General features: G+C 41.7%; 1 protein-coding gene across 1 annotated transcript in view; it reads right to left on the bottom strand.

Moving 5' to 3' along the window:
* Positions 1–5,939: 5,939 nt before the first annotated feature.
* Positions 5,940–25,221, bottom strand: part of LOC139230179 (probable G-protein coupled receptor 139) — a 28,996-nt gene continuing 9,714 nt past the window's right edge. The window contains exon 3 of the mRNA XM_070862020.1: positions 5,940–6,217. Coding sequence (XP_070718121.1) covers positions 5,940–6,217 — 278 coding nt within the window. The remainder of the gene's footprint in view (positions 6,218–25,221) is intronic.

Genomic DNA, 25,221 nt, shown 5'->3' on the forward strand with positions numbered 1-25,221 from the left:
GTATTCTACACATTCTGGATCAAAAACATTGATGAAGGTTACTTCTATACATGGGGGAAACAGCATAACTGTGTGCATTTCCATGCATGACTACTGCTTAGAGATAATGCAAGTATCAAAGACTTGGTCGAACACAATAAAAGGATTACGTTGCAAAACAGAATTAGTTGTCAGATGCAAATTATATTCCAATGAGGATAGACACAGAGAAAATACGATACAGAATGAGGCCTGCTGTCCTTGGCATGCTGATGAACAGGGGAAGATTGTCCACATTCTTCACAACGTGCAATTCGAGCATTGGCCCATTTTGGTCTCCACAATGTTTCCACAAAGTCTCGCTGGGTCTTTAGAAGCTTCCAACTCCCAAACTGAGCTGAGTAGAAAGGGTTACTGCCGTTTCACAGGTAGGGTTGCATGAGCATGACCCACTGGAACAGTGAATTCAAAGGAATATATTTTCTCCAATATTTATTTTTGTAGCTATAAGGAACGTTGTGATAATGTGGACTGGGAATCCTCAGTACTAAAACAGAGAGCCTTCTATCAGTGCATTACATTACACAGCAAGAATCGTGTTTGTCAGCATCTGTGGAGAGAAAGTAGAGTTAATATTTTGAGTCGACGACCCTTCGATGACATTTCTTCTACCCGAAACATTAACTCTGCTTTTCCATCCAATGATGCTGCCTGACCTGATGAGATTTCCAGCATTTTCTGTTTTTATTTCAGATTCCTGTATTTGCAGTAGTTTTCTTTTGTTGAAGGAACGTGTTTATATCTGTAAAAGGTGGATGTGACCATACATTTTAGTAATTGTAAGTATAATTATTTCCCAATTACAAAATCTTGCCGACAGGCACATCGAGTCATATCAGTTCAAAGACGGGAAAGTGCTACTCTATCTTCTGATGGTAATATTACTATTCCGTTTGTGTTTCATGTTGAAAATCATTTGCAGAACTTTTTACCCCTTCTCTCCTGGTTCAGTTTCACAAGCCCCGCATAAGGCAATAATCTGGCGGTATGAGCCGAGATAGAGTCCTGTCAAGCTATTGCACTTGAGAAGTTGGGGTAAAGCCACAATTGCTTGTAGGGCTCTCACCCTGTACACACGCACACACAGAGGCAGGAAGATTTTCTGGACAGTGAATGAAAAAAAAACTTCCCTCATTTATCTTCGGTAGCCTGTCAATGGAGAGAATAATTGTAGCTACCTGAAATGAATTGGAAACACCTTCTTTAACCAGAGTTCAAATGAGTGAGATCAGCACAGCATTAAAGTTTTATTAATTATCAGTTTTTGCCGGGCTAGAAATTCGGAAAATAGCTCTATAACCGAATATTGTGCGGTAATCGATGATTTAGATTTTTTGTTACCACCAGAATACCGCTGTGACTGAAGGCCACAACATTCACAAAAAGGTAACAGTGCTGGCATTTGTGATAAAATCGGCCTTACACGGTATAATAATCTCCGGTCAGAATAGAACAATATGTTGACGGAATTACTCCTTATTTTTGCAACAAAACGAATATGTGTATGTTTAGTAGGTTACAGATAGGGTAGGAATGGAGAAAATATTTCCCCTGACGAGGAATTCAAGAACAATGTTGGACTAGAATTTCCCCAAATCCCACCAATGCCCGATTGCCGCCCAACAAAAGGCTGAGGCTGGAAAAATTATCACCATTGAAAACGTAACGAAAATGTTTTTTAAATCCAGCCAGCGAAAACCTTGTGCCTTGCACCCCAATCTGAGCGAAAAAGTGCAATTTAGGGTAGATTGGGTGGTGCCAAAAGAAAATGGGCAAAAAATTTAAAAATCTATAAATATTTAGCCCGAGGCTGCGTGTTGGGAAAATAATTTTTCAAAAAACCTAACTAAAAAATTCAAAAAAAATAATTCCCAAGACACTTTAAAATTAAATCACCCCAACAGATTTTGAAAATAATCATTGTTTTTTTAATGACTTAACCTTTTCTTGCAGACCTACTTACGTATCGGCCAGCTCTGCTAACTATAGGTAACCCATACTTACCTATGGTCCACACTCAGTCAAAAATCGTACCATGGCGATCTGTGGACGCTGCCCGCCGGCGGTCCGCTTCCCAGTGTGACTTCGAAACCGCCATCATAACTCAGCTGGGGAATTTTTCGTCGTCGGGGTTCTGCCCCAACACAACGAATACCGCTGAGAAATCAGGCGGTGAACCACTGGAAATTCTAGCCCCCGAGCTTTAATTTTGTGCTGGGCCTTTCAGGAATGAAATCACTGTGCACCTTTTCTCGTAAAAGGTAGTGAGAATCTGGAACACAATCCCCCAAAAGGCAATGGATGGTGAGGGACAATTGGAGCTTTCAAGACAGATAGATACATTGTTGTTAGGGAAGGATATCACAAGATGTGTAGCAAAGGTGGTGAAGTGGCGTTAAGACACAGATCAGCCAATATCTGATTGCATGGCGGAGAAGTTCCAAGGGACTGAAAGATCTCCTCCTGTTCCTATGTGTAATGTATACACGTGTGAGTATGCTCACATGTTTATAGAGCTGTTGAGTTGGGAGTGGCTTCGCTAGTCATGTGATGGTGACAAGACTCAATTAACCCCCAACCAGTTGGATTCAGGGGATCCACGATGAGGCAGGTGGTTGTGAGCCTGGTGGATGAATGTAATGTGTAGTGTGATGGTTAAACCATTGCTAATAAACCAACTAATACTGAATGGCAAGGTCTTGCTATGAATTCTTAAGCAAAGAACCCATGAAGCAAATGCATTGCACCATGTTGTTGCAGTGATTATATACAATCATGATGTGTGCATTTTACGTGTCACTACTTCTTAAGCTACCTTGTGATTGTTTCCCCTGTAGGTTACTGAACACAGAGAAGGTTTTGTATTTGGTGCAAGGCAAATTATTCCTATTGGATTAATACAACCCGCAAGCACAACACTTTACAACTATTACAACCCAAGTGAGTAAAGACGCTGCCTCAAAGTAGTTACTGCTCTGATTCAAATACCCAATGAACCGAGAGTATCCGCCGGTTGATGGTTCAGGAAGTAAATGAACCCTTTTACTCACAATGTGCCGTAAATGTACAGGAGCTGAAACTGTGTCACACACAGATTATACAGTACTAGGTGGGATGGAATCATTCCCTTTAACCTGCTGGAAGCTGTACATGTACAGCAACTGAAGTGAGACACACACAGGCTGTACAACAACAATACTCTAGTCAATAATTTCACACCAATGTAATTAGTTTGATTAATTGTCTGCCTATTGATCGAGCAACAACTCTATGTGGATATGTTCTGTTGGCAGACATTAACATTCAGAATGACTAATCACTGTATCTAACATTCATAGCAGTACTGTATGTGAAGCTATTCTGAGGGTTTGATGCCTGGGTTGCAGGTACTAAATGCACCGTATTTTATAACGCACCAGAACAAAGCACTATCATATCAAAGCTCTGTCAAAATAATGTTTGCGAATGTGCTGAAGGTAAGTTTCGATCAATGTACATTAGAAAATAAAATGATAAATATCACCTGTCTTTTGGCTTTTTGCACAATTTGAACTATGCTGTCACAGTCTTTTGTACCTTCAGCATTATTCGGTGTTGTTTTTGTGAATGAGACCAGAGATGCTCATTGGAGCAGAGAGTTTTAAGGGAAGATGTAATTGGTTCTCGATCATTCTGCCTTTGATATATTTTTGCTACATTACTAACAAACACACTGTACAAGTTGCCACTTACACAGAAAACTGTCATCATGTGAATTTGTCATATGACCCTTTGTTATTTACAGAAGTTGTTGCAGTATATCAGTAGTCCATTAGGTGGAACATTAAGCCACAGGGTGAGCTCCATATTACACTTCTGGCTCCTTAATGAATATGTAATTATAACAATATAATCATTCTGCATAACTTGCATGGTAATACACAACAAAAGATATGGACTTATTTTTCTATATTTGCAAATCAAACTTAACCACTGGTCTTCTGTTTTGAAGAGAATACCTTCGCTCTCAAAAAGAACTTCCCAAATTTGGTGTCGAACTGAGACTCATGTTAAGGTCAGCCTGGGGAGAGTTTTTCTCCAAGTGCAATCCTTAATCTACATGTGAACTCTCTACAACTTCAGACTCCTTGTCTGACTGACTCCGACTCAGACTTAAATTCTCACCTTCTCTTTGAGTGATTTCTCATATATCAGCTGTAGAATTTTGCCTGGACTCTTTTTGTAACAAGACACTCTGACTCATCAGAAGTTATCGAATCATTCCAATTTAACCTCCTTCCACATCTGTAGATAAAATATGATCAATGTGAACAAACCTAAACTTTCCATATTCAAACATCTTGACCAAATATGTGCAGGGGAAACATATCTTTACTATTCTTCCTGGTAACCTCTTTAAACTTTTATGGTGGTGATTCTCCACTTTAACCTTTTGATTCAATTTCACAGTTCTCTCCCTTACTCTACCTCTATCATGATTCTCTTTCTGTCCTAATTGTTTCTCTTCTACTGAATATGCTTAGTTTGACTTTAACACCAAGGACGTGTTTCATGGCTGTCATTTGAGAAACAACTCTGCTGGTATTCTCCCAGTAACTTTATGAGGACTATTACGATAAATAATCAGAAAATTTGATAGATTGTGTTCCAATAATAACTGCCGTTTCCTTGGAGATGGATCCAACATTTGCTTGATGAACGCATGTTTTACAAGTTATACTCTGCACTCTGTTGGAACATTTGTAGTAGGGAGGTATCGTGGACATTTGGTATCTTTACACACCGTTTCTGCTGATGAACTGTGCACATTCTTCTGAACTAAATTGAAGCCTATTATCAGACACAATTTCTTCTGCGATGCCAGATGAAGAAAACAATCTTCGCAAATTGACGAGTGTTTTATTGTTATTATTTTTCACATTGGAAACACATCTACCCACTTCGGATCACTATCAATCACAATGAACAATTGTTGCCCTTCCTGCCTAGCAAAATCTACATGTAACCTTTGCCATACCCTGTGGGGCCATTTATATGGATTTAATGGTAATAATGGTGATATCTTCCTCACCGATTGACATGTTGTACACTGATTAACAATGTACTCTATAGCTTTAGTTAAATCTGGCCACCATAAGTAACTGCGCGCAAAACTCTTGGTCCAGCACATTCCCAAATGCTGGTCATGAAGATCTACTAACAATTTGGACCTGAATTGATTTGGGATAACTTCTCTTGCTGCCCACGATACATTCTTTATCCACAGACAATTCATTCGTATGAATAAATTATTGATGAATATATTTCTATGATACCTGGTTTGGCCAGCCATTTGCTATGTAATCATGCAGCTTTGACATAACTGGGTCACCAATCCCTTCAGCTATGACTGGCAACTCATCAATGTAACAAAAATTGAACACTGAATCCCTACTGGGTCTATCTTGTGATGGGGATGGCAACCTGGACATATCATCAGCATTAACATCTGACTTAGGTTTAACAACTATGGGTGTAGCCCAATTACTTTGATCTACTTTAGAGATAATGTTCTCACTTTTGAGTTCTTGCTGAACTTTCTCCTTGAGTGCGTATGTTACAGGACATGGCTTCCAGTAAACCGGTCTAGCGTCCTGCTACACTCTGACACTCAACTTGAAGTCTTGGATAGGACAGCTTGTTTCAAGAAACATCTTCAGATCATGCTTACTGACATCATCTGTCGATGCAAATCTCGTTTCCACACCAAAAATGTTTTTCTAATTCAGATTCAGTGCTCCCAACCATTTTCTATGTATCAAGGCAAGCAAGCCTTCTGCTGCTACTATGAGAGGCAAGCTCTGAAACTGATCCTTGCATTTCACCAGGATGGTGATACATCCTACAACAGCGATTTGATCTCATGAGTAGCCTCGCAGCTCGAAGTTTGATTTCTCCAGTCGAAAATCGCTGAACCTGTCGAGATATAACGATTCTGGTACTACGCTCATGGGGGTACCAGTGTCAAATCCGATGGGTATCCTGTTTCCTGTAACATCTATTTGGATGATGATACGTCGCAAATCTTTGTAAGATACACTCGGCCTCTTGATGACTGGAAACTCCAGATCGTGCTCATCCTGTTGCTTCTTTTCAATGCTATGTCTTGTATCATTAACAAACACACTCGACAAGATTGCTCATGCACAGAAAACTGTCATCATGTGACTTTGTCACATGACACTTTATTGGCATAATTTGCAGTACATCAGTTGTCCACTTGGTGGAACTATAGTCCACTAGGGGGCGCTCTATATTACACTGCAAATGGGAACAGTTTCTCTCCATCAACTCTGTACAGACCACTCAGGATTTTGAACACATTTATCAAATCTCCTCTCCACCTTCACTGCTCTGAGAACAACACCAGCTTCTCCAGTCTATCCACACAACTGATGTCTCTCATTCCTGCAATCATCCCCTAAATATTTTCTGCAGCCCGCCGCCCCTACCACCCACCCTCCTCCCAAGGCCATCACATGATGCCTCTAGTTGTGGACGAACCCGTGTTTTATAAATGTTCATCATAATTTCCACACTTTTCTACTCTATGCCTCTATTTATGAAGCCCAGGATCCCGTATGCCTTTCAACTGCATTCACTATCTGCCCTGGCACGTTCAACAAATTATCCACGCATACCCCCAGGTCTCTTTATTCCAACACCCGCTTTAGGATTGTACCATGTAGTTTATATGTCTTCTCCTCATTCTTTTCACCAAAATATTTCACTTCACACTTATCTGTGTTAAATTTCATATGCTGTGTTTCCACTCATTTCACCAGTCTGTCTATGGCTTCCTGAATTCTATCACTCTTCTTCTCACTTTTTACTATACTTGCAATATTTTTATCTTCAGCAATTTTTGCAATACGCCCTGTACACCCACGTCCAAGTATTTAATATATGCCATGAAAAGCAGTGGTCTGAGAACCGATCCCTGGGGAAAAGCACCTTACACCTTCCTCCAGTCCGAAAAACAACTATCCACCACAACACTCTGTTTCCTATCACTTATCCGATTTTGTATTCAGGCTGCCACTATCCCATTTAATCCACAGGCATCAATGTTGCTGTCAAATCTGTTATGTGGCACTTTGTTGAAAGACTTTTGAAAATCCATGTAGTCTACTTCAACCGTATAACCCACATCAACACTCTCTTTTACCACAGCAAAACACTCGATCAAGTTGGTTAAACATGCATTTGCCTTTAACAACTCTGTGCTGATTTTCCTGAATTGATCGACCCCTATCAAAGTGGCTGTTAATTTTGACCCTGATTACTTTTTCTAAAAGCTTCCCCATTATCAAGTTTAAACTGACTCGCCTGCAGTCACCGGATTATCTTTACTCCCTTTTTAGAAGATTTACAATTCACCAGCCCTCTGGCACCACCCAAGTGTCGATGGAGGATTGGAATATTATGGCTAGTACCTCCGCAATTTCCGCCATCCATTCCTGGTGATGCATCTACTTGAAGTGCAAACGTCCTTTCTTATAGCTCGTCTTTATCAATTTTTATCTTATCTCGGGTCTCCACTTCCTGCTCCTTCACTGTGTTTATGGCAGCAGCATCTTCCTTGCTACAGACAGCTACAAAGTACACATTTAGTTCCTAAGCCATTCCCTTTGCCGCAGTGCATAATTCTCCTTTTTGGTCGCTCATCGGCCCCGCACCTCCACTTACAAACCTTTTACTATTTATATGCCTGTAGAAGACTTTTGTATTACCTTTTATGTTGGTTGCCATTCTATTAGAGATTTAAGATAATTGGCAAGGGAACCAGAGGTGAGATGAGGAGATTTTTGTTTTAGACAGAGAATAGTTATGATCTGGAATGCACTGGCTCAAAGGGTGGTGAACGCAGATCCAATCGTAACTTTCAAAAGGAAGTTGGATATGTACTTAAAAAGGAAGAAAACTGCAGTGTTTTGGGAAAAAGCAAGGGACTAGGATTAATTGGATAACTCTTTCAAATAACAAGCACAAGCACAATGGCCCTAAATTTCTCCTTTTGTGCTGTGTCCTTCTATGACTATACATGCATCAGCTTTAGATGTAAGTAATCATGTTCTTTTTAAATGTTCCAATAAATACCTTGGGGATTTTTTTATAAGATGTATGAATCTCCATACACTGGTACTCAAAGGTAGAATACCGACATCTGTTGAAATAGGAGCACAATTCACCCTGTCGAATTCTGCCCAGTTACTGTCAGACTGACGGTCTGATCTATTTCACAATATTGACCTATTTATTTCTATTCAAATGTTTTTCCCCACACTAGGTCCATTTGAAACACTGGAATGACCTTCGCCCAATGGTCTATCCCATTGGCGATATGTTTTATTCATGCATCTCTGTGCTCTCTCTCAGATCGCTGTCCTCGCATAAAGCGAAAGATTTCCGCAGATGTAGAGAGAGAGGCATGGGTGGATTTCGGCTGCTACACAATGATTGTTGAATATGGTAACTGCTCCAGTTTATTCCGTTTTGGAATATTAAAACTGGGCACGGATTATCCAACAGTATGCGTTCATTCTCAGCATTCTGCTATTAAGTGCTGCATTTGTCATTAGCTTTGTAAAGAGACAAATTACTAATTGCTGCACAGCCTTTGGTTGGGGCTGGCGGCGGGGGGATTCATATGTTGGAAAATTTCAATCAACCTGAGTGAGTGAGTAACTGAATGAAGGCATATTATTGCTGAAACCGATTGTATCCAATACATTTACGAAAAATATTACAATTATTTCATCATCATCACAGCCGGTCCCTCGAACGAGGATGACTTGATTCCACGAGTTCACAGATGTTTCAATGCAGGACCCAATGTTCCAGTCCTGAACTCCAATTGAGGGGGTGGAAGATGCCTGTGCATGGATTATTTTTAACGTGTGTTGACCGTTGCACATCAGCCACCACACGGGCTTGACAGAGATAGGCCTTTATCCAGTGGCAAGGATTAAACCAGGATGACTGGAGAATTGCTCTGCTACATGGACATAGTGCGCAAACATATCGCAGTGTGGGCTGTTTCCCCTATCCCACATTTGCAATTATAACACAGTGTAAACGAAACACAACTTGAGAAATGAACGGTTCACCTTTTCTTGGTTAGTATCAAATGATTGTTAAACTAATAACAAAGATAAACCAATCAGCAACGAATATAATCCTTCATGAAGAAAATGAAATGTTTAATACTAGATTTCTAATGATTGATTTGGCCAATTTCGTTCCAGCCTATAAAGTCACGGTGTTCAATATAAACACAACTGGACAATTTGCCGTCTATACAGTCTCCATCACAAAACCCATGAAACATTGTCAGTAAGCTAAACACAAAAATTCTTCATTGTAGAATTCTCGATTTGGGCCCCAGGTGTGACTGACGTTCCCATATCAGCCTTTCGACAAGCCCGAACTGTAAACCTTCTGTGTCATTTTACAATCGACTAATCGGTCTGAACGATCATGACAATAATCGTTTAGATTTGAATAGGAGTCTGATGGTTTGCACTTTTCTTTCGCCATTCTGATATCTGTCACCCATACCCTTAAAAAGTGGAAAATCGTGGGCTGGAGAAGCAGAATATTCATCATCAGATAAAGTCTTCTGAACATTTGTGTTTTTTAAAGTGATCTCTCTTTTTAAATTATTTATAATTTCGAGCTTCCCCCATAAGAATCGGACGTTAATCATGAAGTCACATTGGAGAAAGATTGTTAGGGTCTGCCTGCTCGGATAGATCAATAAACTGTGCTTTGCTGAGACAAGAAATACTAATCTATCACTCGGTGTTTCCAGAAAATGAACGTAAAAAACATGTCACATACTCTGCTCATCTTTAAAATAGCAAACGATGAGAACATTATGGCGAATGACATGCGGCATTATCTCAAACGGAAATGCTGCCAGTTTTAACTGCAGCCGAAGAGAACTTACCTCTGAATGGGGAAGGATGGCAAGACCAAGGATGCAAATAGAAAGTAAGTAAGATTGTGATGAGCATTCTCAATGGTAACATGCTGGGAGACATTGAAGACACTTTTACATGACAGCAGCTACACTCTCATTTCCTTTGGGCTCTCAGCAGCTTAGAATCATCACAAAATACTGACGTCAGCTGTGCCTCAGTGGGTAGCAGATTGTAGGTTCAAGTCTCCCAGTCCAGAGATATGAGCTCAGAATCCAGGCTGGCACTATCTGTGCAGTACCGAGGGCGTGCACACAGTCGGAAGTGCAGTCTTTTGGATAAGACATTAAACGATCACTTTGAACAAGAGCATGGCAGTTACCTCTGGTATCCTGGTCAAATTATGTCCCTCAACCAACATTGATAAAACAGATTATCTAGTCATATCTTATTGCTGTTTGTGAGAGCTTACTGAGCTCAATATGATTCCTGATTTCCTATATTAGAACAGTAACTGCAATTCAAAAGTAATTGTTTGGCTGTAAAGTGCTGTTAGATTGCCTGGAGTTGTGCAATATGCTCTGTTGATGAAAATGTCTTTATTTTTCTTTGCGTAAATCCTGATGTACATTGAGTGCCAGAAGGGAATACTGATCCAGATTATACTCATTCTTCTGTCTTTCTCTGTATCCTTCCCACGTCCACAGTATGCAATATATTCTTGACTCGCAATCTTGGATTGAAGAGATTCCACCTGCATCAAAATGCAGAGGCTCGATATGAAAAAGCGGCTGCAAGAAATTGAACCAGTTTATTAGCGAACTTGAAACGGAAGGATGCCAAATACAATGGCAGTGGACATTTCGTTACTCGTCTTTTATGCTGCTTCACCACTGCAATGTGCATTTTAATCATAATAACCTGCTCAACTGCAAAATAACATTACATTGCAGCTCAAATGTAGAGGAAATGCTTGATCAATATGGTGATTATTTGCAGCACAGAATTATCTCAATACATCCCCTGCAATAAAGCTTGGACATCAATGTACCTTGGGTGTTGTTTCATTACCTCTCGTATGTGTTTTGCTCATGCAGGAAGGGAACATCTCTGAGGGGATTGATCTCAAGATGGTGTCGACCTGCCGTGAAGATGTCTTATTTTCGCCTTGAATAATGAATAACTTTCTAAAAGGACAAAGGACTATCTGGACTCTGTGCCACATTGAGCTGAGATCATCTGCCATTAGTAAAGGCAAAAAAGGTCCCGGACCTGATGGCCTGCATCCTAGGTTCATATCATTGCGAAAATGCTGGAATCCATTATTAAGCAAGTAGTGGCATGACATTTAGGAACACTTAATTCAATCAATAAGAGTCAGCATGCATTTTTTGAAAGGGAAATCATGTTTGACACATTTTCTGGAGTTCGGTGACAATGTAACAAGAAGGGTGGATAAAGGGGATCCAGTAGATATAAGAACACAAGAATTAGGAACAAGAGTAGGCCATATAGCCCTTCGAGCCTGCTCCACCATTCAATAAGATCATGGCTGATCTGGTCGTGGACTCAGCTCCACTTACCCGCCCTCTCCCCATAACCCTTAATTCCCTTATTGCTTAAAAATCTATCTATCTGTGACTTGAATACATTCAATGAGCTAGCCTCAACTGCTTCCTTGGGCAGAGAATTCCACAGATTCACAACCCTCTGGGAGAAGAAATTCTTTCTCAACTCGGTTTTAAATTGGCTCCTCCGTATTTTGAGGCTGTGCCCCCTAGTTCTAGTCTCCCCCACCAATGGAAACAACCTCTCTGCCTCTATCTTGTCTATCCCTTTCATGATTTTAAATGTTTCTATAAGATCACCCCTCATCCTTCTGAACTCCAAGGAGTAAAGACCCAGTCTACTCAATCTATCATCATAAGGTAACCCCCTCATTTCTCGAATCAGCCCAGTGAATTGTCTCTGTACCCCTTCCAAAGCTAGTATATCCTTCCTTAAGTAAGGTGACCAAAACTGCACGCAGTATTCCAGGTGCGGCCTTACCAATACCTTATACAGTTGCAGCAACACCTCCCTGCTTTTGTACTCCATCCCTTTCGCAATGAAGGCCAACATTCCATTTGCCTTCCTCATTACATGCTGCATCTGCAAACTAACCTTTTGGGATTCATGCACAAGGACCCCCAGGTCCCTCTGCACCACAGCATGTTGTAATTTCTCCCCATTCAAATAATATTCCCTTTTACTGTTTTTTTTCCCCAAGGTGGATGACCTCACACTTTCCGACATTGTATTCCATCTGCCAAACCTTAGCCCATTCGCTTAACCTATCCAAATCTTCTTGCAGCCTCTCTGAGTCCTCTACACAACCCGCTTTCCCACTAATCTTAGTGTCATCTGCAAATTTTGTTGCACTACACTCTGTCCCCTCTTCTAGGTCATCTATGTATATTGTAAACAGTTGTGGTCCCAGTACTGATCCCTGTGGCACACCACTAACCACTGATTTCCAACCGGAAAAGGACCCATTTATCCCGACTCTCTGCTTTCTGTTCGCCAGCCAATTCTCTATCCATGCTAATACATTTCCTCTGACTCCGTGTACCTTTATCGACTGCAGTAACCTTTTGTGTGGCACCTTATCGAATGCCTTTTGGAAATCTAAATACACCACACCTATCGGTACACCTCTATCCACCATGCTCGTTATATCCTCAAAGAATTCCAGTAAGTTAGTTGAACATGATTTCCCTTTCATGAATCCATGCTGCGTCTGCTTGATTGTACTATTCCGATCCAGATGTCCCGCTACTTCTTCCTTAATGATAGTTTCAAGCATTTTCCCCACTACAGATGTTACACTAACCGGCCTATAGTTACCTGCCTTTTGTCTGCCCCCTTTTTTAAACAGAGGCATTACACTAGCTGCTCTCCAATCCGCTGGTACCTCCCCAGAGTCCAGAGAATTTTGGTAGATTATAACAAATGCATCTGCTATAACTTCCACCATCTCTTTTAATACCCTGGGATGCATTTCATCAGGACCAGGGGACTTGTCTACCTTCAGTCCCATTAGTCTGTCCAGCACTACATCCCTAGTGATAGTGATCATCTCAAGGTCCTCCCTTCCCACATTCCTATGACCAGCCATTATTGGCATGGTTTTTGTGTCTTCCACTGTGAAGACGGAAGCAAAAAAAATTTTTAAGGTCGCAGCCATTTCCACATTTCCATTATTAAATCCCCCTTTTCATCTTCTAAGGGACCAACATTTACTTTAGTCACTCTTTTCCGTTTTATATATCTGTAAAAGCTTTTACGATCTGTTTTTATGTTTTGCACAAGTTTACCTTCGTAATCTATCTTCCCTTTCTTTATTGCTTTTTTAGACATTCTTTGCTGTTGCTTAAAATTTTCCCAATCCTCTAGTTTTCCACTAACCTTGGCCACCTTATACGCATTGGTCTTTGATTTGATACTTTCCTTTATTTCCTTGGTTATCCACGGCTGGTTATCTCTTCTCTTGCCGCCCTTCTTTTTCACTGGAATATATTTTTGTTGCGCATTATGAAAGAGCTCCTTAAAAGTCCTCCACTGTTCCTCAATTGTGCCACCATTTAGTCCTTGTTTGCAGTCTACTTTAGCCAACTCTGCCCTCATCCCACTGTAGTCCCCTTTGTTTAAGTATAGTACGCTCGTTTCTGATACAACTTCCTCATCCTCAATCTGTATTACAAATTCAACCATATTGTGATCACTCATTCCGAAAGGATCTTTTACGAGGAGAACGTTTATTTTTCCTGTCTCGTTACACAGGACCAGATCCAAAATGGCTTGCTCCCTTGTCGGCTCTGTTACATACTGTTCTAAGAAACAATCCCTTATGGATTCGATGAATTCCTCCTCCAGGCAACCCCCTACGATTTGATTTGACCAATCGATATGTAGGTTAAAATCCCCCATAACTACTGCCGTTCATTTTTCACATGCCTCCATTATTGCCTTGATTATTGCCCGCCCCACTATGAAGTTATTATTTGGGGGCCTATAAACTACACCGACTATCTCTAATCCCCACCCACAATGATTCAACATTTTGTTCATTGAAGCCAAAATCATCCCTCACAACTGCCCTGATATCATCCTTTATTAACAGAGCTACCCCACCTCCTTTCCCTTCTTGCCTATCTTTCGGAATCGTCAGAAACCCCTGTATATTTAATTCCCAGTCTTGGCCACCTTGCAACCATGTTTCTGTAATGGCCACCAAATCATACCCATTTGTAATGATTTGTGCCATCAACTCATTTACTTTATTTCTAATGCTGCGTGCATTTAGGTAGAGTGTTTTCATCCTAGTTTTTAAACCATGATTTTTAGTTTTTACCCCTCCTGCAGCCCTTTTATATTCAGTGTCGCTTTTTGTTTCTTGCCTTTGGATGTGTTTGGATTTCCTTAAAACATTAGAAAAGGTGCAACATAAAAGGGCACTGCACAAGATAAAAGCTCATGGGTTTGAGGGGAACATATTAGCATCGATAGAGGATTAGCTAATTAAAAGAAAACAGAGAGTTGTGATAATTTTCAGGTTGGCAAATTGTAACTAGTGGAATGCCAGAGGGATCGGTGCAGGGACCTCAACTATTTACAATCTATATTAATGACTTGTGTGAAGGGCCCGAACGTAGACAAATTTCCTGATTATTCAAATGAGAAAGCAAGTTGTGAGGAGTATGCAAAGAATCTGCAAAGGGATATAGATAGGGTAAGTGAGTGGGCAAAAATTTGACAGATGGATTATAATGTGAGAAAATGTGAGATTATCCACATTGGTCGGAAAAATAAAAAAGCAAATTATTGTTTAAATGTGAGTGATTAGAAAATGCTGCTGTACAAAGGGATCTGGGGGTCGTTGTACTTGCAGCTCAAAAATTAAGCATGCAGGTAGAGCAAATAATTAGGAAAGCAAATGGTGTCTTGCCCTTTATTGCAAAGGCATTGGAGTATAAAGCTAAGTAAGTCTGTCTACAAATGTACATGGTGTTGGTAACACCAAACCTGGAGTAGTGTGTACAATATTTGTCGCCTAATATAAGGAGGTATATACTTGCATTGGAGGCAGTTCAGTGACAGTTCACGAGGTTTGTTTGTCATATGAGGAAAGATTGAATGGTTAGACCTACACTATTGGAGTTTCGAAGAATGAAAGGTGAAAAGAACATAAAAAACAAATAAATATGAGCAGGAGTAGGCCATTTGACCCCTTGAGCCTGCTCCGCCATTTAATAAGATCATGGCTGATCTGATCATGGACTCAGGTCCACATAACCCTTTATTCACTGATCGCTCAAAAATCTGTCGATGACACAGCCTCCACAGCTCTCTGGGGCAGAGAATTCCATAGATCTACAACCCTCTGAGAGAAGAAATTCCTCCTCATCTCAGTTTAAAATAGGCAACCACTTATTATGAGACTATGTCCACTAGTTTTAGTTTCCCCGAGGAGTGGAAATATCCTCTCTGCATCCACCTTATCGAGCCCCCTGATTATCTTACACGTCTCGATAAGATAACCTCTCATGCTTCTAAAATCCAATGAGTATAGGCACAACGTACTCAACCTATCTTCATAAGTCAACCCCCTCAACTCTGTTATCAACCAAGTAACATTCTCTGATCAGCTTCCAATGCAAGTATATTCTTCCTTAAATATAGTGATCAAACCTGTACATAGTACTCCAGGTGTGGTCTCACCAATACCCTGTAGAGTTTTAGCAGGACTTCTCTGATTTTAAACTCAATCTCCCTTGCAATAAAGGCCAACATTCCATTTGCCTTCCTGATTACTTGGTGTATCTGCATACTAACTGTTTTTGCTTCATGCACAAGGACCTCCTGGTCCCTCTGTAACTTGCAATTGTTCACCATTTAAATTATAATTTTCTATTGTTTCTGCGTCATATTTTGCCACATTATACTCCATCGGTCAATTGTTTGCCCACTATCGTGTCTATATTCCTTTACAAATTTTTTGTGTCCTCTTCACAATTTTGCTTCCCCACCCATCTTTGTATCTTCAGCAAATTTAGCTACATTACACTTGGTCCCTTCATCCAAGTCAATAATACATGTTGTAAATAGTTGAGGACCCAGCACCGATCCCTGCGGCACCCCACCACTTACTTTTTGCCAAACAGAAAATGACCCATTTATCCCGACTCTTTGTTTTGTTAGTTAGCCAATCTTCTATCGATGCTAATATATTACCCTCAACCGTATGAATTTTTATCTTTTACAGTAAGCTTTTATGTGGCACCTTATCGAATGCCTTCTGGAAATCCAAATGCAACACATCCACTGGTTTCCCCTTATCCACCCTTCTCATTACATCCTCAAAGAACTTCAGTAAATTTGTCAAATATGATTTCCCTTTCACAAAACCATGCTAACTCTGCTTCATTGAATTATGCCATTCCCAATGTCATGCTGCTGCTTTCTTAGTAATGGAGTCCACCATTTTCCCGAGGACAGATGTTTGGCTAAATGGTCTATCATTTGCTACGTTCTGTCCACCCCCTTTTTTTAAAGAGGCGTGTTACATTTGCGGTTTTCCAATCCGCTGGGATCTCCCCAGAATCCAGGGAATTTTGACAGATCACAACCAATGCATCCGGAATCACCACAGGTGGCAGACACTCACGTCAGCGTCCAACAACCAGAGCCCCAACTGCGACACTCCTCGGGGGAGCGTAGACCACCTGTAACACTAAACCTAAGATCCCAATAAGACGTTGGGGTCTCATGTATGTAAATCACAATGTAACACCACTGTATTCCTGTAATACACTCAACCTAGATGCACACCTTGACCACAAGGGGTGAACTTGTGGGAGAAACTCTTTATATGATCACAAAGGTATAAAAAGGGAGGTCCCATGCAGGGTCATCGTCTTTGGAGTCCTGTGAATAAAGAGTTAAGGTCACAGAGTGACCTTGTCCCCAGAATGTGCCTCGTGTGGGTTCATACTGTAGAATAAGTACATTACACTGTGGAGGCTGTGTTATTGAAAATATTTAAGGTGACGGTCGATAGATTTTGAATGCTAAAGGAGTCAAAGCTTATGGGGAGCATGCGGGGAGGTGGATTTGAGGCCAGGATTGGTTCAGTCATTAACGTATTGAATGGCAGAGCAAGCTCGAGGAAACAAATGGTCTATTCCTGCTGCCTATTTCTCATGTTCTTACACCATTCTATCTTTCGCACTGCTGGCATCTTTTCCCAATATACATCCTGATGTCCACCTTAAAATACAAGCCTCCCACTAATAGTGGTTCTCCAGGGCCTGACTGTCGGGTTTCTCAGCTCACCAACCTGATCCACAAGGAATCACATAAACACCAACCAATGTATTGGGTCTAATTGGATAGCTCTCTGGCAGAGCCGGCACAGGCACGATGGACCATGTTATGTATGTAAATATCACCAATGTGTAAGACTTGCAAGGAGTGGGCGCACCTGTGGGTTGCACACCCTGGGCAAGCCGGTATAAAAGGCAGTCGACCATGCTGTTCCTTCACTCTGGAGTTACATTAAAGAGACCAAGTTCACAACAGTTTGAGCTTACAATATACAGACTTGTGGTGTTACTCTGAACATAACAATCTGAATGTCCTCTTTCTGTGCTGTAAGATTCAATGATGGATATAAATAGGCAAAAAGGAGGCCTGCAACTGCAGATGGGATCCTCCTGCAAAATGCATTAGTAACTATTTTAAGCATGAACAGTGTGAATCCGACTACTTTCTCCAGAGCTGCAGCAGGTCGATGATGGTGTTAGCGTAAGTGTTTTATCAGAAGAATCACTCAACACTCAGAGTCAGTTCCAACGCCAATGCAGCCTTTATTAACGCCAGCGGGGGGAGGAAGCCTCAGGACTGGATCCAGGCACTTCACTCCGCAGAACTAAGGGTTTCATGGATCTTTATATGTTTTACAACAGTTTACTACAGTTACATACAACAGTTTACTACAGTTATATTAGACCAATAGATAGAGTTAGTCTCTAAACGTAAAGTGGCTCATGTGTTGCCAAGAGATGTGTTGCTAAGAGATGTGTTGCGAGGAACGACTCATGTTCCAGGCCCCCCTTTATCTTACTGTCCTTGGGTGCTGTCTTTGGTAGCCTCCTTATCTTAATCCTGTTACAGAGTCGTATTGTCCTTACTTCCACCAGAACATTTAGTCCTGAGGCCTGGCTGATTAAAGACACCTGCAGAATTTGCTTGTTATTCCTGTGTATGGGAAACAATAATTATCAGTTTCCAGGAATGCGATCTAATTCAGCTAACAGAAATCTGTTGAGGCTTCACTGGTAGCCATTTTATGATTCAAGTTACATATAGTTCTAACCTTATACTACAGGTGCCATTGCCCGAGGGTACCTAATGCCTGCAACAATTCCCTCCTTTCGGTAAGGGGACTAGTACTAATCCCCTTTAACCGACCGCCCTACACTTGTTAGTTTTTGTGCACGGCCCGGTACTCCCTGCCTCAACGTGCTGGCCAGTCACGCTGTTTCAGGAGTCCCGGTTGCTTAGATCAAATTGAAAAAGGTCAAATCCTCCTTCCCCTTTATTAGATAGGCTTGTTTAGTATTTGAGGACCGGTCATGGGTCCCTCTTCATAGTGCATGGTGCGTGCATGCCTGGCAGGCCATTATGCCCCATGTTATTGTATCCCGACCAGTATGTGTGAAATTATTTGAATCCAAGAATGGATGTTCACATTTATTCCCCAGTCCCAGACCTTTCTCCACCAACTCTGACTTTGTAAGTCTATATCGATATCTTCTCCCAGTACTTTGATTTTAGTTTGCAGTTGGTGGTAGAGCTTTACGGATTGACCCACCCTGAGCCTCAATTCTCGTAATACTTCGGTTAGATGTGGGATAGGGACCTGATCTGGCTCGTCATAATCCTGCAAATGATCATGTAGCTGATGGGTTACCTCAATAACTTCGGGCTTCCGGCGCCTAACCTGGGTGATATGTGCTTGCCCGATCGTGACAGGTCATAGTGGCGTAAAGCAAAAGTTCGGCTGTGGTATTGGGCACTGCAGGTCATTATACTGGTATGAACGCTCTGTGGCAGAGATGCAGTATCTTCCCTTCCCTCCATAGACTGCTCTCGCGAAGTGCCTGTGTGCGGGCACTATTTATAGTACACACCCATCGGTTTGATTTAAACCGCACTCGTCTAGCTCACCTTGGCCTACCGGGTGAGGGTATACTGTGATCTCCCCCCTTTGCTTGCAATCTGTTAGGGAAATCCCGGTAATATGTTGTTTCGACGAACGGCGGAGGTGGTGGTCAGATAAAACTCCATAGTTCATGTGATTTTCCCGTATTACTCCGATATTCTCTAGTTGGTACAGGGGGAATGGTCCTGAGTCTGGCGTGGTTATAGGGATCATCAGGACTATCCCTATCCCAGTATTTCTTCTATCTGGCAGTCTGGAATTGCTGGGTGTACTCGGGTCAGTCCCTTCAGAGTACAGTTATCCAGAGTCCCCCTCTGGTTTGCCAACTGAGCCAAATGTGAACGGTCTATCCAATCGGGCACTTCCCCACGTTGGATCTGGTCGAGATTGTGGCGGATCTGTCCCACCATCCACAGACCATAAGCGTGACAGAGTTGCCCCTGTCTTTGCTTTCCTGTATCTTCTTTTTCTCTATCAATGAGGTGATTAATGGTATTGACGTGAGCTTCCAGGACTGAGATGCCATCCAACTGGATTTCCGCACCCTCCTTTCTTAGGTTGGCTTGGTCTTCCTGGTTTTGCTCCACCCTCTCTAATAACCCCTTTATCACTCCTCTAAGCTGTTCCACCCTCTCATTTAACACTTGTATATCTGTCGAGTTTACTACGGAATCCCTGTATTGAAAAGGGTAGCAATATCATTAACTATTACCCTCTCTATCCTGGGGGCTGACCCCTGTCCTCGGAATCTACTGGCACCCATTGCATCGGCAACCTGCTGCATTACAACTTTACTTAATACATCGTACATTTTCCTTGACTGTTCTGTACAGTATTCCGGCATCTGAATGCCTGAAATATTGATCAGGACAGGCACAATTTCATGTTTTACATTATCATATAATAATTCCCCTTCGTTGTACATTACAATTCCATGTTCTGGTCCCTCAGTAGTTATGGGACAAGGCAGTTCCTCGGGCAATGTAGTGGTACTTATGGGGCGCGGTATCGGAGGGGGTGGAAGTATACATACAATGATATTGCAGCCGCCCCCACCTCCTCGTAGTACCCACACAGCCCCACACCCTTTTTGCGGATGGCTGATTGCTGGAATTGTCCCGGAGGTGCGCAAATTATGCCGAAAGTACATTCATCGGGCCCTTTGACATCCCTCCGTTTAATGCAGCTGCTCCTTATACCCGTGGAGCACTGTACACATACCCGGTTCTTATTAGGATTTACTTGTAACCATGCATTAAAATAATTCCTGTCCTTGCTCCAATCCTTGGCTGCTGGCATGCACATTCCATCCGTTAAATTAAACAAGACTCCATAGTTCATGTAGTGGTTTATTTCCTGAGTGCGCTGCAATCCGTTGGTATCGTCCAGTATTTGCGTGGGTCTTGAGGTTCCCAGTATCATGAGTCCCCAGAGTCGGAGTCACCACTGCGGTCCCATCTTGGTGAGTGTTTTATCTGAAAATTTTAAACAGATAGCCTGGTCGTCACCAGGTGTTAGGTTCTGGTCTACTTGTGTCGTTGTCACTCTGTAGAATCGGAGGTAAGGATTAGGTTAACCATATTCTTTATAGTCGTACCATCTCTATCACTTCATGTCCCTGTCTGGACTGCCGTCGGTTTTGCGTTTGGGCCTGCTGTGCTCGAGTCTGCACGATGACCCATCGAAGTATTATCCAAACTCCAATCAACACCAATGCCACCATTATTCCTCCAAACATCGTTGTCTGCTTTACCGTTAGGTTGGGTTTGTGGACTACACCTACCCATCGTGGAGTATATTGGCTCTATTGCCATAAGTGATAGTGCTATGGCTGCGCACTGCACTATCCGTCAAGTCCCGTTTTTTTTAAACATCTCTTCCAGCCTTTTTATCTTAGCTTTTAACTCTTCAATTTGTTTTGTTTGAGTATCTATTTCTTTATTGTATCAGGCAAGTTTTATTACATAAGCTAGTTCTGTTTTTATTTTTGTTTCCTCTGTTAGGTGAGTCTATTTTTCTATTAAGAAATCCAAATTAATAATGTTCAGTATAAATAGCTGTCAATGGAAAGGGTTACTCCTTTCCAGGTTTGTAAGAAGACCTGATGTCATTACGTGACTTCACGTAATCATCTGAAAAAAAAGTCTTTGTGCCTTCAAAACTTGCTTTGAAATTAGGAATCCGTTAAACAGCATAAATCATTAGAGTAAACTCCAATGTTTTCTTAACTTCTAATTCAAGTACTTGCCAATTAATTTTTTTTTTAAATTGATTTAAAACGAGACCACACATACAATAGCAATTTTATTTACTGAAATTCAATTATTTTTTTTTTTTATTTCTCTCTCAGCACAAAATCTAAACATCCTGCCAGTTCCATTTCCTATAAGAATTTAAAAATTCTCTAATTCCCAGTTTTTTTTTCTTTCTGTGCTGAGCTCGCATAGCTTAGATTTTCTCCTCGTTATCTTCAAAATCCTCCTGCTTGTTTCGACTGTTCGGGACTTTTCTTGAAAAACACTGTCCATTTTGGAAATCTTTTCAAACTGCATTGAAACTTTCTCATAATTTAAAATCATTCGTTTACTTTCAAAGTGGCGTCTTTATCTTTTTCTTTTCTCCATAACTGGAATGGAGTCCAGCTTTGAGGGTTTGAGGGCTGCTTTTCGTTATCTCAAAATGCTCCAGTTTCAAAGTCGTTACTAAAGCTTGCTGTTTTTAACATTTTTCAAAAGTCCCTTTACACCTTCGCAGATAGCTCGCCACTCGCCCAGGAGTTTGACCTGATCAGATTTAATTTAATAATAATTTTTTTTTAATCCACCTCAGTATTTTCTGTGCCTTCTCTGAATATCTCAAAATCCCAATTCAAACTTTGTAATTTCAATCTTTATTTAAAACCTTTTTTTTTTGTTTTGAGCTAGAAGCTTTCTTAAAAGGCATTCTTTATCTCATTCCGAGACTAAATTTATGTCTTTCCATCCAATGTAATCAATCATTGCATGTTTTCTTTCGACAAGTAAATTATTTTTTTTTAACCACCGGGACCATGTATTTTTTATCTTTTGCTCAACAAACCTATCCTTTGTATATTTCCTAGCTCCGTAACTTATCATCCGAATAAATCCACACCTGTGTTTCTAACTTAAAATGTCTTAAAACTTCCCACATACAGGACAACACTACAAAGGGTTAGCTAAAATAAACAGACACTTGCATCCCTCTTCCAACCAGGCTTTCAGAAACATGACAACATAAAAATTCATTCCACAGTCACAAAGTCACACAGGGACTCTCACTCAACGACCAGACATTTACAAAAGTCTCTCTTCTTTCCTATTAATTGTTTTGGCCGGCTCTATTTTTGGATTCACGACCTTTCAGGGAATTCGTAGTTTTATCTAAATAATTCCTCACATAACTTTTGTAGTGGACTACCGATATTGGTTTTTCCAGTCCTTCACCCACCATTCCCGTTGGGCTGCTGGCAGGTCCCACCCTGCTCTAATCATTTTCTCAATTAGTTTCTTTTGCTTTTCCGCCAGATGGCGGGTAAGGGACCCTTCTGATCCCCACTCGAGTTTACTACTTTATTGGCCATTTCTGGGTAGGACTAGAACCATTTCGAATCTACTCTCAGAGGTTTGCCTTTTACCTCGCACAACTTGTAGTAGACCGTCTCTGGGCTGCTGTCAGGTCACAAGTCTGCTGTTACACAAACTTATACAATTCTTAAAATGTGTTTTAGCAATTCCCGCAGTGCTCTACATATCCTTAACGGCTACCTACCACCGCTTTGTCTGTTGGTCCGACCCTGTTCATAGGTTTAGATTCCGCTGGTTGCTGTGCACTGCCTTGTCTCTGGGGTATTTCAAATCACACTACTGGGTCCAGAAGATGTCACTTGGTATCACAATCCCACGGTCTAAGTGTGTTCCCTACGCCTACTTGGTTCCTGGCCATCACGTGGGACAAAAGTCCTCTTAATTCAGGCTCAGGCTAGACGTTTGAGATATTAGACCGCCTCCTCATGTCGATCAACCGACTTCCACCTTCCGCACCCTTTATAATTAAAAATCGTTTTTTATACTCACCCGTGTTTTTCCAAGGGCGTCCAGCGACTCCGGGAAATCCTGCCGACTACGCCACTGTTAGTGTTCGTGTTTTATCAGAAGAATCACTCAACACTCAGAGTCGGTTCCAATGCCAATGCGGCCTTTATTAACGCCAGCGGGGGGGAGGAAGCCTCAGGACTGGATCCAGGCACTTCACTCCGCAGAACAAAGGGTTTCATGGATCTTTATATGTTTTACAACAGTTTACTACAGTTACATACAACAGTTTACTACAGTTACATTAGACCAATAGATAGAGTTAGTCTCTAAACGTAAAGTGGCTCTTGTGTTGCCAAGAGATGTGTTGCTAAGAGATGTGTTGCTAAGAGGTGTGTTGCTAGGAACGACTCATATTCCAGGCCGTCCTTTATCTTACTGTCCTTGGGTGCTGTCTTTGGTAGCCTCCTTATCTTGATCCTGTTACAGAGTCGTATTGTCCTTACTTCCACCAGAACATTTAGTCCTGAGGCCTGGCTGATTAAAGACACCTGCAGAATTTGCTTGTTATTCCTGTGTGTGGGAAACACCAATTATTAGTTTCCAGGAATGTGGTCTAATTCAGCTAACAGAAATCCCTTAAGGCTTCACTGGTAGCCATTTTATGATTCAAGTTACATATAGTTCTAACCTTATACAAAAGGTGCCGTTGCCCTCGGGTGCCTATTGCCTACAACAATGGGATCCTGCAGGTCACTGATGAAGCGATAGCAGAAGTGCAGATCTCCAGGTTGCGCAGAACCACTGCCCCTGCAGTTTCCTCTGCCCACTGCCCAGGACTTCCCAGCAATGCGGCAGGACTGTAGCAGATCTGCAGCATTAGCTGACTACAGATAACAGTGGTTCGCCTCTATTTATAAACATCAGGAGTGAATTGTTCACTTTTACCCGCTGTGTGCTGTAACTGTACAGGTGCTGATTGTGAGGCACACAAAAGGGCTGTATTCCAACACATGGGACGGAATCGTTCGACTTCAGCAGCTGTGTGCTGTACATGTACTGGAGCTGAGAGTGAGACACACACGGGCTGTACTATACCACACGGGAGAGAAACCTTCCTCTTAACCCGCTGTGTGGTGTACATGTACTGGAGCTGAGAGTGAGACACACACGCGGTACAAGACCAGATGGGATTGAGTTAAATAGGATAAAAAATTTGATATGAAAAGGTGTTTAAAGGGGCCTTAAAGCAGGTATGAAAAGGTTTTGAACAGAGGTAAAAAGGAGCTTTAACAATGGAGGTTTTAAAAGTTGAGTAATTTTTTTTGAAGTGGCTTGACAAAGGGGATATGATAATTGGTTTCAAGGGATGTTGAAAAGAGGGAGCTCAACTTTGAAAAAGAGTTTTAATGTATGTTCTTAAAAAGGTGGGTTTATAGGAGGCTTCAGGGATTTCAGAATGGGTTGGAAAGGAGAGATGAATGGGGTTGAGAAAAGGTTAGAAAGATTTGATAAAAGGACTTTAAATGGCAGTTACACAGAGTGGGCAAGGCCTTTGGGCACAGTGCGTCTCACCGGAAGTGACGCTACTCCAACATGGCCGCTGTCTCAGCTGGCCCCTCCCCTTCCGCCGCCTCAACGGGAGTCAGGTGACTCCATCCCCCAGAGTGCCGCGCTGCCGGAGCTCTCCATCGATTGGGCCATTTTCCGGCCGCGCTGCATTGTGGGAAGGCACGGCCGCCATCACCGCCTCCGATTGACTGGAAGTTGCTGTAACTCCCACCCAATGGGACAAAGTGTCCCTGAATAATGTGGGAAAGGGGAATCCCCCTCCCTTAGAGCGAGGGGGACAGTGCAGCAAACTCTGTAATACTTGATGTGTGTGTTTGACTGGAGGATCTGA

Source organism: Pristiophorus japonicus, chromosome 19, assembly GCF_044704955.1.
Source record: "Pristiophorus japonicus isolate sPriJap1 chromosome 19, sPriJap1.hap1, whole genome shotgun sequence".
NCBI lineage: Eukaryota > Metazoa > Chordata > Chondrichthyes > Pristiophoridae > Pristiophorus > Pristiophorus japonicus.